This window comes from Falco naumanni, chromosome 2 (genome assembly GCF_017639655.2).
Source record: "Falco naumanni isolate bFalNau1 chromosome 2, bFalNau1.pat, whole genome shotgun sequence".
Taxonomy (NCBI): Eukaryota; Metazoa; Chordata; class Aves; order Falconiformes; family Falconidae; genus Falco; species Falco naumanni.
In genome coordinates, this window is record NC_054055.1 from 27,307,922 (window position 1) to 27,319,855 (window position 11,934).

General features: G+C 36.3%; 1 protein-coding gene and 1 non-coding gene across 8 annotated transcripts in view; both read right to left on the reverse strand.

Annotated features, from left to right (window-relative positions):
- CEP295 (centrosomal protein 295) overlaps window positions 1–11,934 on the reverse strand; it is a 76,921-nt gene that overhangs the window by 11,687 nt on the left and 53,300 nt on the right. For all 7 annotated transcript variants that reach the window (XM_040583662.1, XM_040583665.1, XM_040583664.1 and 4 more), the window contains 5 exons: window positions 11,303–11,474; window positions 11,022–11,174; window positions 9,272–9,493; window positions 2,676–2,776; window positions 1,018–1,156 (listed from right to left, as the gene is read on the reverse strand). In XM_040583662.1, coding sequence (XP_040439596.1) covers window positions 1,018–1,156; window positions 2,676–2,776; window positions 9,272–9,493; window positions 11,022–11,174; window positions 11,303–11,474 — 787 coding nt within the window. The remainder of the gene's footprint in view (window positions 1–1,017; window positions 1,157–2,675; window positions 2,777–9,271; window positions 9,494–11,021; window positions 11,175–11,302; window positions 11,475–11,934) is intronic.
- LOC121084143 lies at window positions 1,413–1,496 on the reverse strand. The gene has a single exon (XR_005826610.1). It is a non-coding gene; the product is annotated as a small nucleolar RNA U2-19 (small nucleolar RNA).

An 11,934-nucleotide genomic window follows, 5' to 3' on the forward strand; every position in this document is an offset into this window, starting at 1 on the left:
ACACAACTAGACTTGAAAATTTCATTCATGCTGCTGAGTAATCAAGCACCTTGGCAACCCCTTTTTCCACAACTAACAAACAACAGAAAAGCTACAAACAAATGATCTTAGAATTTGCTTTTGTTTATGTCGATAAACCACATATTTGTCATGTGAGTTATGAAGTTTATTACTCAAAATAACACCAGTTTAGAACATTAAGGTTAAAATGAGCCACTGAAATCTCAGGCTGTAAAAACTGTAGTCTTCAAAAATTATTTTATAAATATGGAATAACTCACACATGTATGTTGTTTATAAAATCAGATACGTGTCAGATTAACACAATATGAAGCCTTAAAGTAAATAAATCCATAGGTCACTACATCACTTTCAAACTCACTTCCCATGTTCACAAGTGATAATATCAGTATATAAAGGAGCAACTGTGTATTATTGTAAAGGAATATTTTTTTTATTTTATGAAAAGCTAACAAGATCAAGAGGCAGACTGCACACAAAAAAGGACATAACCGTATTTCCAAGAACACTATTAAAAATTAATCTGGCATTCAAATGACATTTTCACAAATAAGTTACTAAGAATTATTATGTGACAAGCACATACTGGAACAATTCTCTTAATAGCAAAACAACAATCACAGCTCTGTAACAATCTATGATATACATTGATTAGAAAGCTTTTTCCAGTGTATCATTTGCGGATCAGTTTTTTAAAAAAAACTCTGCCACTTGAAAATGCTAGTGTTACGGTTGCTTAAATACTCAAAATATCTTTTGCCAAAAAAGATGTGTTAAGGTTTTTATAATAATTTATATAAATTATAATTTATATAAGTTTAAAAGTCATAAGCATTCTAGTTCCACTCAACTTTATAAGGCATATTAATAATTCCTAAGTGAAGTTCCACAGTAGCCTATTTCAGAGGAACAAAAGTCCAGTAAGTTAGACCCATTCTGCTATAAAGAGAATACACAATTTTCTTTTCACAGTAACAACAAAATCCAAACACTTACCGGTGTCCACAGGGCCTGCATCCAACGTTTCACTAGTCAAAAAGCTTCCAGTGGAAATTGTTGAAGATAAGTCACAGGGTATTCCTTGCATGAAAGCCTCTGAACCTAAGTTCGTGGCTACTACTTTAGAAAGCACTTCCTGGAATGAAACAACGTACCTGTTACCGTGTATTCAGACGTCCATAATCAAGGCTTTAAACCCACGCGTTTTATTCTGAGCTCAGTTCAAGTGTAGAAGCCTTCACGTTTTGCAGAGTCAGGCTAATACAGATCATCATCGCCCAGTAGAAAACATCCACACGCAGCGTCCCATTCACCCCCCAACAGCCCCCTCCCCTCAACACACACACGCACGTGCACACATACACATACACACACACTATTATTATAAAGCCTCTCAGAACTGCATACAAATCATGACACCTGGAAGATCATTTCATCCTCCCGTGGTCAGATTTGGCTATTTCTCATCACAGACCCACTTCAGCAGAATTGTAGATCTCAGAGGAATATATATGCAATACATGAAAAACTCAAAGCGTTTTACAAGTACTTGCAATATTGAGCCATTTGCATATGGGCTTAATTTAATTCTACAAAATTAACCTTAAAATATACAAAATACCCTAAAATATTATTTTTCTTAGTTTTGAGGTAAGGTCTACAAAGCCATGAAATAGAGAATAAGGGTTCTTGTACTTCCAAATTTTGAAGAATAGATGTAAACGTTTCTTCCCAAACTCTGAATTAAAACATGCACTAAGAAAGTAAGACAAAAATCTAAGAAACCCTTCCCTTATGTTTTTCATTATATACTATGTTATATATTTAATGTACACATATAAAACATGTACATTTAATTTTATATACAGGTTATACACTGCATTTTTCAAATACTATTTTTATCTCCTGATAAAACAATGGGTTATTTGGGCACGGGAAAAGCAGAGGATACCATTAGTGTTGATTTTGGCAAGGCTTTTGACACCGTCTCTCACAACATTCTTGTATTTTGGTTTGGATGTCACAACCTGGATAGATGGACGATGAGATGGGTAAAAAACTGGCTGGATAATCAGGCTCAGAGGACGGTGATTAAAGGGATTACTCTACCTGGAGGTAAGGAACAAGTGGAGTACCACAGGGCTCTGTCCTAGGACCTGTTCTCTTTAACACCTTTGGCAATGACCTAGAGGAGGCGACACCATCTTATCAAGTTTGCAGGTAACATTAAGTGGTGTGGCTGACATCTAGAAGGACCTTATGAGGCTGGGCCTACAGGAACGTTATGAAACTCAGCAAGAGCAAATGCCAAGTCCAGTACCTGGGAGGGGAGAACCCCCTGCACCAGTCTGAGCTGGGGCCTGCCTGGGGAGCAGCCCTGTGAAGAAGGATGCAGCAGTCTCAGCAGACAGTGAGCTGAGTGTAAGCCCACAGTGCTCCCTGGGAGCAAAGGGGGGCAACAGCATCATGCGCTGTATGAACAGGAACATAAGCCAGCAGATCCCTCACAGTGATTACCTCTTTTTACATGCTGCTTGTTATACTGCTGTGTCTAGAATACCGCACCCAGTATTCACCCCCCAATACGAGGCAGAAAGATTTCATCACAAAATAAAGATTAAGTAATGTTATGTGATTATTTCGGTATGACTAACCATATTATCAAGTCTGAACGATGATCCAGAATGTGTTGTAACTCCCTCTCCAGCAGCAAGAACTGGTGAATCTTGAGCCACTTGAGAATCCTGGGACTGGGCTGAACACAAACATAATAGAAGCAGTAAGGAATAGCAAGCAGCTTTTGAGTTCATCATTAGCAACATTTTTTTTAACACCAGATGGCACCAATACTCCACTGCTGCTGTCCTCATTATTGGAGCACTGATTTTGCCCATCCTTACCACTTTCTTCTCACCTGCAATGTACTTTCTACTCCACTGTACCACAAATTTAATTGGCAACCAGTGGTTCTCCTTGACCAGCCTTCCTAAAATTTCTAACTAGGATGACTGCTCTCTGCAGAGTGTGCAGGAAGAGCTAGAAATTCATGCTTTGGCTTTGCAGAACAAAACACGGCTCTTAACTTGGGGGGGGGGGAAGGAGGGAATCTTTGCCCTCTACCATTACAATGGTTACAAAGAAAAGCACATTCTGAGTAGATCAGAGAAATCAGAAACACTGAATTACTGAACTATAACTATGGAACTGAATCACCTTTGCCATAATGTTCTTACACATAAAAATAAAATCAGTATCTGTGCAAAATAAGCACCACAGCAGCACCAAAAAAATGCAATTTCTGAACTCAGTGCTGACAAGCACCTCCAAAGTCTGGCAATTCTAAGATTGTAAATTAACTGCCAGACAACTCTAAAATAAGTACTCTTATTTCCAGTACTAATGTTCAAGAAAGAAGTGCTAAATATCAAACTGAAATTAAACACTAAAAGTGATGTAGATGCTTTCTCCCAGTTCTACAAGGGCTGCTAGTGACAGAGATGTTACAAGTCCCCAGCATTTTTAAGACTCCATACTTCAACAGATCTTGTAACGTTTTGTGAACCCTAACACTAGTTTGTACTTTGTGCCTTGTATAAGCTGAAACTCAATTTCTTACTGGAAGATGGAGTCTAGTTGTTCCGTTTTCTCTATTATACAAAAAAAGGCGGGGGGGAGAGGTTTCCTCCGTGAGGCAACATCAGTGAAGTATCTATATGATGTGATACTTATGTATCTCAATAAACATCAAACATTTTGAAACTCATTTTGGGGGAGACAGGGGGATAAAATCTAAGGTCTCCTACAGCCATTATCATCCAGTAGCTACCTGGGAGAAAGTATAAAACATGAAATACATCTCAAATTTTAATTTTTGTATTTATCTCGATTAAAAGAGAAGTTAACCTATTCTTAATTAATTTACTATGTTATTACATTAAATGCTAATTGACCTCAAAATAAAGGGTAAATAAATTCTCAGATGGCTTCTTTTCCCTCCACACTCACAAATTGTCCAGAAACTTCTAGCAGGCTTGATCCTGCTAGTCATCTATGACACTTTGATGGGTAAACAAACAAAGCCATTGGCAACAGAATTGACAAATAATATGAAGAGTGAAGAATGGTAAAGAAACGCAGTAGCACTGCCGTGGTAAAAATTACCTCCTCCTCCTACAAAGGTGCATCTGTTAAACAACACTGTTTCAATATAGATAAAATTATAAATCTAAGAGCACATATGACTGGTTTGTGATACCTCTTCTACAAGCATATGACAAAGGTCTTCAGATTCACAGGAAAGATAACTTTTAAAGTTTGAGTAGAACAATGTGGCAACAAGCTCCTTGGTTGGATGTGGCAGTAGTGTGACTGAGTCTACACACACTGCAGAAGTCTGCTCCTCTGCCTTGGAGCTGAGTAGAGGAGACAGAGGATCCTGAAAACGAGCATGGCCTTGAAAATTCCTTGAATCAGCATGAAAACTGCAATCACGTCATCTCTTGATATTTAAATATCTCCATAGGAGAAAAAATGCAAAATACAAAAGATTTCTAAATTCAAAGAAAAAAATAACAAGAAGCAATAGCTAGAAATGGCTGTCAAGACATTCAGAAACTGGAAACAGACCATTTATTTTATAATTTGATTTAAAAATAAATGCTGGAACAAGCTACCAAAGAATTCTCCATTTCCAGATACTTCTACATCAAGATTAGATATTCTTCTGAAATAAATTATTTTATTTTCTAAAGGATATTAGCATGACAGGTAGTAATTTAGGATACATATGAGACAAGATTAAAGCATTTAATACTCTCTTGTATAGAAACTCTATGGAGAGCTATCCTGGTTTTAGCTGGGATAGTTAATTTTCTTCCTAGAAGATGGTACTGTGCTATTTTTTGGATTTAATATGAGAATAATGTTGATAACACACTGATGTTTTAGCTGTTGCCAAGCAGTGCTTACACCAAGTCAAGGACTTTTCATTTTCGCGCGCTCTGCCCGTGAGCAGGTGCACAAGAAGCCGGGAGGGAGCAGAGCCAGGACAGTGACCCGAGCTAGCCAAGGGGATGTTCCATGCACAGAACGTCATGCTCAGTATGTAAACCGGGGGGGTTGGCTGGGGGGGGCTGATCCCTGCTGGGGGACCGGCTGGGCATCGGTCAGCAGGTGGTCAGCAACTGTATTGCACATCACTTGTTTCTCTGGGTTTTATTCCTCTCTCTCTTTTTTTTTACCCCCCTATTCATCATTATTATTATTATTTCAATTAAACTGTTCTTATCTCGACCCACAGGTTTCCTTCTTCCAATTCTCCTCCCATCCCACCAGGGGCAGGAGGGAGTGGGCGAGTGGCTGCATGGTGCTTAGTTGCTGGCTGGGGTTAAACCATGACAACAATGCTACAGATGTTCCATTACTATACTGTAATAACCCGCATTGCTCTTGTGATATTAATACAAGGGATGAACAGTAGCAATTTCATGCTATAAACCACATCTAATTAAAAATTCAACATGCTCACATCTCATTAATTTATTACATTAATATCCTTTAAAAACTGTATTTGGTGACTCATAAAGGAGAGTTTTTCATTCTCTTCTCCTCCCATCAAAACAAAAGTGCAAGGTTCTTGTTCCTCACAGCTTCCTGACATCGACATGGGACTTTCATGTGTTAACCTCCTGGCCACCACATTGTGACAACAAGTTTGTATTTAAAAATTGAGTCTGTAATATCCAGAATGCTTTTTTTTAGTCCCCCAACAGAAGCTGCAATAAAATAGCAGCAATTATTTTGGGGTGCAATTTGAAAGACAAAAGACTGAACAACAAAGCACTCAGTGAAGATAAGATAAAAACAGTCCAAATCCAATCATGTAGACAAAACAAAACAAACAAACAAAAAAATTGTACTCCATGCTGGTTTGCCAAATTCATGATGGACAAGATGATCTGTTACAATAATGAATTATGGACAAATATTTGGGATTACTAAAAATAAATTGAAAACTTAGGTTAGCTTAGATCACACAAAAAATAATCATGCTTGGAATAATACCTCTGTATAGGGTGGCAAAACATGAAGATAATCACATTTGGAACACTGCTCAAGGGGACCCATTAAATATTACAATGAATAAAGAGACACAAGGCTATTGATATGTAATGAAGGAGAACTGTGAAGCAGATGTATGTATCAAATCTAGTCTCTATTCTCAGGCTGACTTCCTAAGGTGATCAGGTTTATGACATCAAACTGCCTGTCTCATCTGCAGGGTTACCCTCCAATTCCATATTAACAACTTGCATTGCATTAGCTCATTTTAACCAAATTGGATTGGGAAGAAAAAAAAATGACGAGTGTTCAAAGTTCCTAACTCATCTTGTCATACATCAGTGGCAAGGTAGAGAGTAATCCAAATCTCAGCCTCACTCGTGGCACTTACTACAACATCACTTTTAACAGTTACCTGTTCTCTCTGGCTGCCAGCCAGCTTGTAACCACTCCACACTGAGCACAGGGATTCATCCTCCCCTAACCAGAAGCAGTCTTTAAGACCCATTTTATGTTCAGACATGCCTGCCTCTAAATTTGAGAGGGTTGTTTTTCTTCTTGTAATAATTGGAAGACAGATATACAGCTAATTATAGAAATAATAATAAAAAAAACGCACCAAAAAACCCACCAAGAAAACCCCCAAACAGTAATTGCCTGTTAGCCAGAGACAAATCTCATATCAAAGAAAACTCATCTTTGTTGGTAAAGTACCCACGCAGATTTACCCAGTTTCTTTCTAAGAACCTGTATAACTTCTACCTTTTTATCTTTAATGCTTTATTTTGAAAAAGCATGTGAGCAGTGATTAATAGGATTTGTGCACACCTAGTGTTCTGTAACCTGGAAAGAGTACAAGTCATAAGTTGTAAAGGTTTACCTTATTTGATCAAAAGGTAGAAACCACCAAGAACATAACTTCTAAGAAGGTGGTCAAAGATCACATATGCAAAGCACTCATTTGCTCTCACCTTTAGAGATACAATTACATTCTGAAAGCATAGGAAAACTGCAAACATGTTCTGGTTAGAATCAAGTAGCAAAAAAGTTTTCAGAAAAAAATTAAATAAAAAATTATCAAAGCTACTATCATAAGTAACAATTTAAAATGCACCTTACATTTCCCCTTCAGAAACTTTATATTTAATTGTAGATTTTCTTGATGAAGATACTACATTAGTTACCAAAAGTGTCAGAGTGCTTCACAGCCTCCAAATTACAAAGGTACCGTTGGCAGTTTTGGTTTTTCATCTGCTCAAGAGGACAATCCTCTTAAATACATAATCACAAAAAGCTTTGCTTTTTTTTTTTTTTTAAAAAAAAAAAAAAAAAGATGTTCACATAAAGTTTCCCAACCCTCTTACATAAACCACTGCACTGTTCACACATAATACTCACTAATGTAAAAGTACACTAAGATATTTTATATTAATTTGGAAATGGCCGATCTAGAAATGCTTCTACAACTTAAGACAGAAAAATACAAGTCTTTTCCTTAAATATTTTTTAAAAAGAAAAAATTAGTCAGTGATAATTTTAAACATATGTATGTTTCAAAAAGAGTATTCTGAGAATTAAAGGAAGCAGTTGAAAGAAAATGAGCTTATATGTACTTATTCAAAACTTTAAGTCCTAGTAAATCCTCATTGAATTGAAAAGGAGGCATTCAAAAGAAGCTAAATGAAAAATTATCTTAAGATTTGGGGCAGTGGTGACATTTCTAGCAAAACCAGGAGTATAGCTGTACTACACATAAAGACGTACGCAAAAGGCAGCAAAGTTGCTGAAAACTCCTCTGCAGCTCTAGCAGTTTATTTATTTTAGATGGATACTGAAAACTGTACTGGACCATGAAATGCTGTCATCTTATAATAAGCTTCAGATTCCTTTTGTCAATGTTTTGCAAACTTTGTGTAACAGTTCCCAGCAAGTCAGGCATAGAATTTCTCAATTACAGTGACAATAAATTCCATTTCAATATGCAGGAAATTTGAAGAGAAGCAAGTGCACTACAAAGGAGCCTTTGAGTTAAAATTATTCCAAGACTGGAGAGACAAGCTAAATTTGTATAGGCAGGGAAAAAACAGTAGGAAATAAAATCCCTGACATCCACATGTTAGTCCAATCTCTTGAAAAACATTTTAATAACCCACTTCCTTTGTTTACCTATGACTAGTCACCTTTATCCTTTTATAAAGCCAGTCAAGCTGCCCATAAAACACTGAGTAGGTTTCAACAACCTTGTAACAAAATTAATTTGGACATATTTGCAAACCAATTTATAACAAAATCAATTTCTTTTTTTTGATAACCAAAACAACCTGGTTTAATTTATGGAATTGGACTTTGTCACGTATGGACACTGTCCTCAAAGGTGTGATTCTCTTCTGTTCATCTGTGAAGAACTTTTATTAAAGATCAGAATTCAAGTAATCCTTACATTATTGCACTGTTTTTATTTGTCACAACTAACAGCTGATTCTTTCAAAGTTGTTTCTTTGAGCTAAGGATGACACACAGCCTTCTACTTTTTGTCTCAACTGTATTTTTAAGCAATTTCTTATATACACTGATCTTTCAGTGGACATCTACATTAGCACGTTAACACTCCAGAGTTCTTTTTAAACCTTAATTTCCTTTGCGTCAATACAAGGAATCACTGGGTACTAAATCAGGCACACCACCGGTTTGGTCAAAACAGGTTCCCACCTGATAAAGCTGCAAACCTGAACACCCCACAGTCTGGGCAGAAGGTACTTCCCTCGGAAGGAAGACCCACTTGTGGCTTTCTGCAGCAGTTTGCTCCCTATGCAAGCACGGGATTCTGTTGATAACAGCAGGGCAAGCGGGTAACACAAAAGAAGTTTCTTTACAGACAATTCTACAAGGTACAGATACAAAGCACATGCCTTGGATGAGAAAGTGCTGACTAGCAATGAAGTTTCCTGTAGTGTGGGCTTTTGCTACTAGAATGGTAATGGATCACAAAAAAAAAAAAAAAAAAAAAAAAGATAAAAACTCAGTCATTCTGATACACACACTTACTGAAACACTCCACACTTCAAATCAAACAGTATTTAAATAACACTGCATGTTCTTTAACAAATCAGGTCAAATTACAAATTAATAGTAAAATCTGCAGTGCTGAATAGTATTCCCATAACTCCTCAACGGAAAAGGATTTGCTCACCTGAATCACAGGAATTTTCAGCAGTCATCATCAGCACTTCATTTAGTAATCTACTTGACTGCCTACTTTGGGGTGGACTTCTGTTAGATTCTTGTTCCTCGTTTGTTATGCTCGAAGGTGATGTGCCTTCTTCATGAAGAGCACGACTGTAATGTTTCACATGTGCAAACTCCCCAACAGTCAAAACTGAAGAAGACTCTCCACCAACAGAATCTGTTTTATCTGAATTTAAAACATTTGTCATCAGTTTAGGTGTAAGAATGCAGTGTTTTGCACTTCATGAAAGGCATTAAGATGCACGTTCTATTCTACAGAATTAACCTGCTGAATTTGTACAGTGCTGCATTTTAATAAAGTTACACGTCAGACCTTTGCATTACACAGTCTATGGATTATACAGGTTTAAAGAGGTCATAGACTTCTCAAAAAATAATTCCAAACTCCACTGAAGTATTTCTTCAAAAAAAATTCAAATTATTTGTTCCACATTGCAAATCCACCAAAAAAACTGTCAGTAATTTTTTCAAATCCAGAGGCAATACAATTTCTCTGCTCTGGCTTAAAGATTTTCTTTCCTCCCCAGCCCACCCCACACAACAACCCTTTTTGGCCACACAATCCAATAAAAAACTCAAGTTCAACTTTTAATTACCTATCATGACCAATGGTTAGAAAATATAGGAATAAATCATCTGTAGGTCATAATGGGATTACACAACAAATGAGCATTCCCTACTCTCAAAAAACTTTTATGACATGGTATGTATTTTGATTGTTAATCTTTTTTTAAATTAAGATGTGTAACACTAAGCCAAGTGCTTCTGAGAATATAAGTATATTCTTCAATCAAAGCCTTCATCAACTTGTTTTCTAATCAAAATACCAAATTAGTCCAACGAGAATTATTCTGCATAAACAGATGCTGACTAGCATTAACTACTTTAATTAAAAAATGTCCCATATAATCTGTTTCATTATTTTGCTCAAGACGAATGCTGGCCTGACAGGCCTGTAATTATTCAGATTGTTCTGCTTATCTCTTTTAAAAACACAGGCACAGTATTAAAACTTATGTAAAATATGCATTAAATTTGAGCTATGAAGAGACTACAAAAAAATTAAATGTTTACACTTACAATACATTAAGTTTGTTGTACCTGTTAATGTTCTTTACAGAGAATTACAAAGTATTGCATGCAGACTGTAACAAACACACTTAGAAAATAACTGCATTATGTAGCTGCACTCTGAAATTTTTTAGTGTTTTCTGATTGAAAAAACCCTAAAAAGATGGTCAAAAGTTTCTGTAGAAACCTGGTACTAGCTCCTTATTTAAAAGATTTCACATTCACTTTCTCAGTATGCTCAAAAGCTAAGCCTTTAAACACTACCCATGAACTCTGATGGTTCTCTTTACAATTATTGTACAATTGTCTATTAACACAAAACCTGGCCAACAGAAAAACCAACAGGGAACTTAAGTCATGAAATTCCAGTGAATTTTGTTTTCTTGTTGAGATTGTGTTTTGATTATATTTCTCTAGATAGACATTAACAGGATAAGCTTTTCTCAGCTACGACTCAGTGTGCTAGTATATAGATTATACCTTAAAAAAATGCAATAGCATCAGCTAGTATTTTATTATCAACCATCTCAAAGACTCTTCAGGAAAGATTAATTTGCTCCAATCTGTATTTCTTAGGAATGGCAGCATTGTGTATTTTATATCCATAAATATATTTATTTTACCTGCAAAAGATAAGTTGCAACTCTTCGGTGTGTCTGCCTCTGGTATAACACTAAGTTCATGTTGCTCCAAATCAAGTCCTAATTTCACTTTTGCCACAGGTGGTTTGGAAGATCTCCATTTCTGTTCTCCACAGAGAACTTTTTCAGACTGTTCTGTAATACGAAGTTTTACATGTTGAAATAACATATATATAATCAAATTAACTTGGGGAGATGGAAGAGAACTCCATCTCAACTGCAAAATGAGAAGAATTCTAATGAAAAATACTACACAACCTTACCAGTTTGCTCAGCTGGACTGATGCACTGTGAAATCATTTCACTTCCATAAAATTTATTCCTGCCACAATTCTCTTGCTGGTAGTTTTCAGAGACTTGAACAAAGTCAGTCCTATTAATCCAGCCAGGCTTTCGTGCCTCTGTAACTTCTTCATTTGTACAGATATGTCTCACCTGAGAAAGTGGGGAGAGGGGAGAGCAACTGTATGTAAGATTATATCTATACTCATTTATCAAGTTTAGGCAACAGTTAATTTTCTAAGATAGCTTGTTTAAAAAAAAAAAAAGGAGGGGCAAAGCAAAAAGAACTTCTTTAGAAACTAAAAAATAAATTTGGATTTTTCTTCTGTTACCCAGAAACAAGCAAAATTACAAGTCAAGAGCGCAGCTGCCAAACCAATTTCCTAACAGGTAGACAAACTTTTAAAAACGATCTATTCAAAATACTTACAATATCCTTTGAGGTACTGCTTATGTATTTTTAACACAAGAGCTGTTTTACACATACAGCTGCATTTCTAGAGCTGAAGACTATACCTGTAGATATTTCAAACATAACTATTTCAACAGGCATTATGTTCGAAGACCAAGCACAGAAGTTCACGCTAGTTCTGTTAGACTGAACAAAATGGCA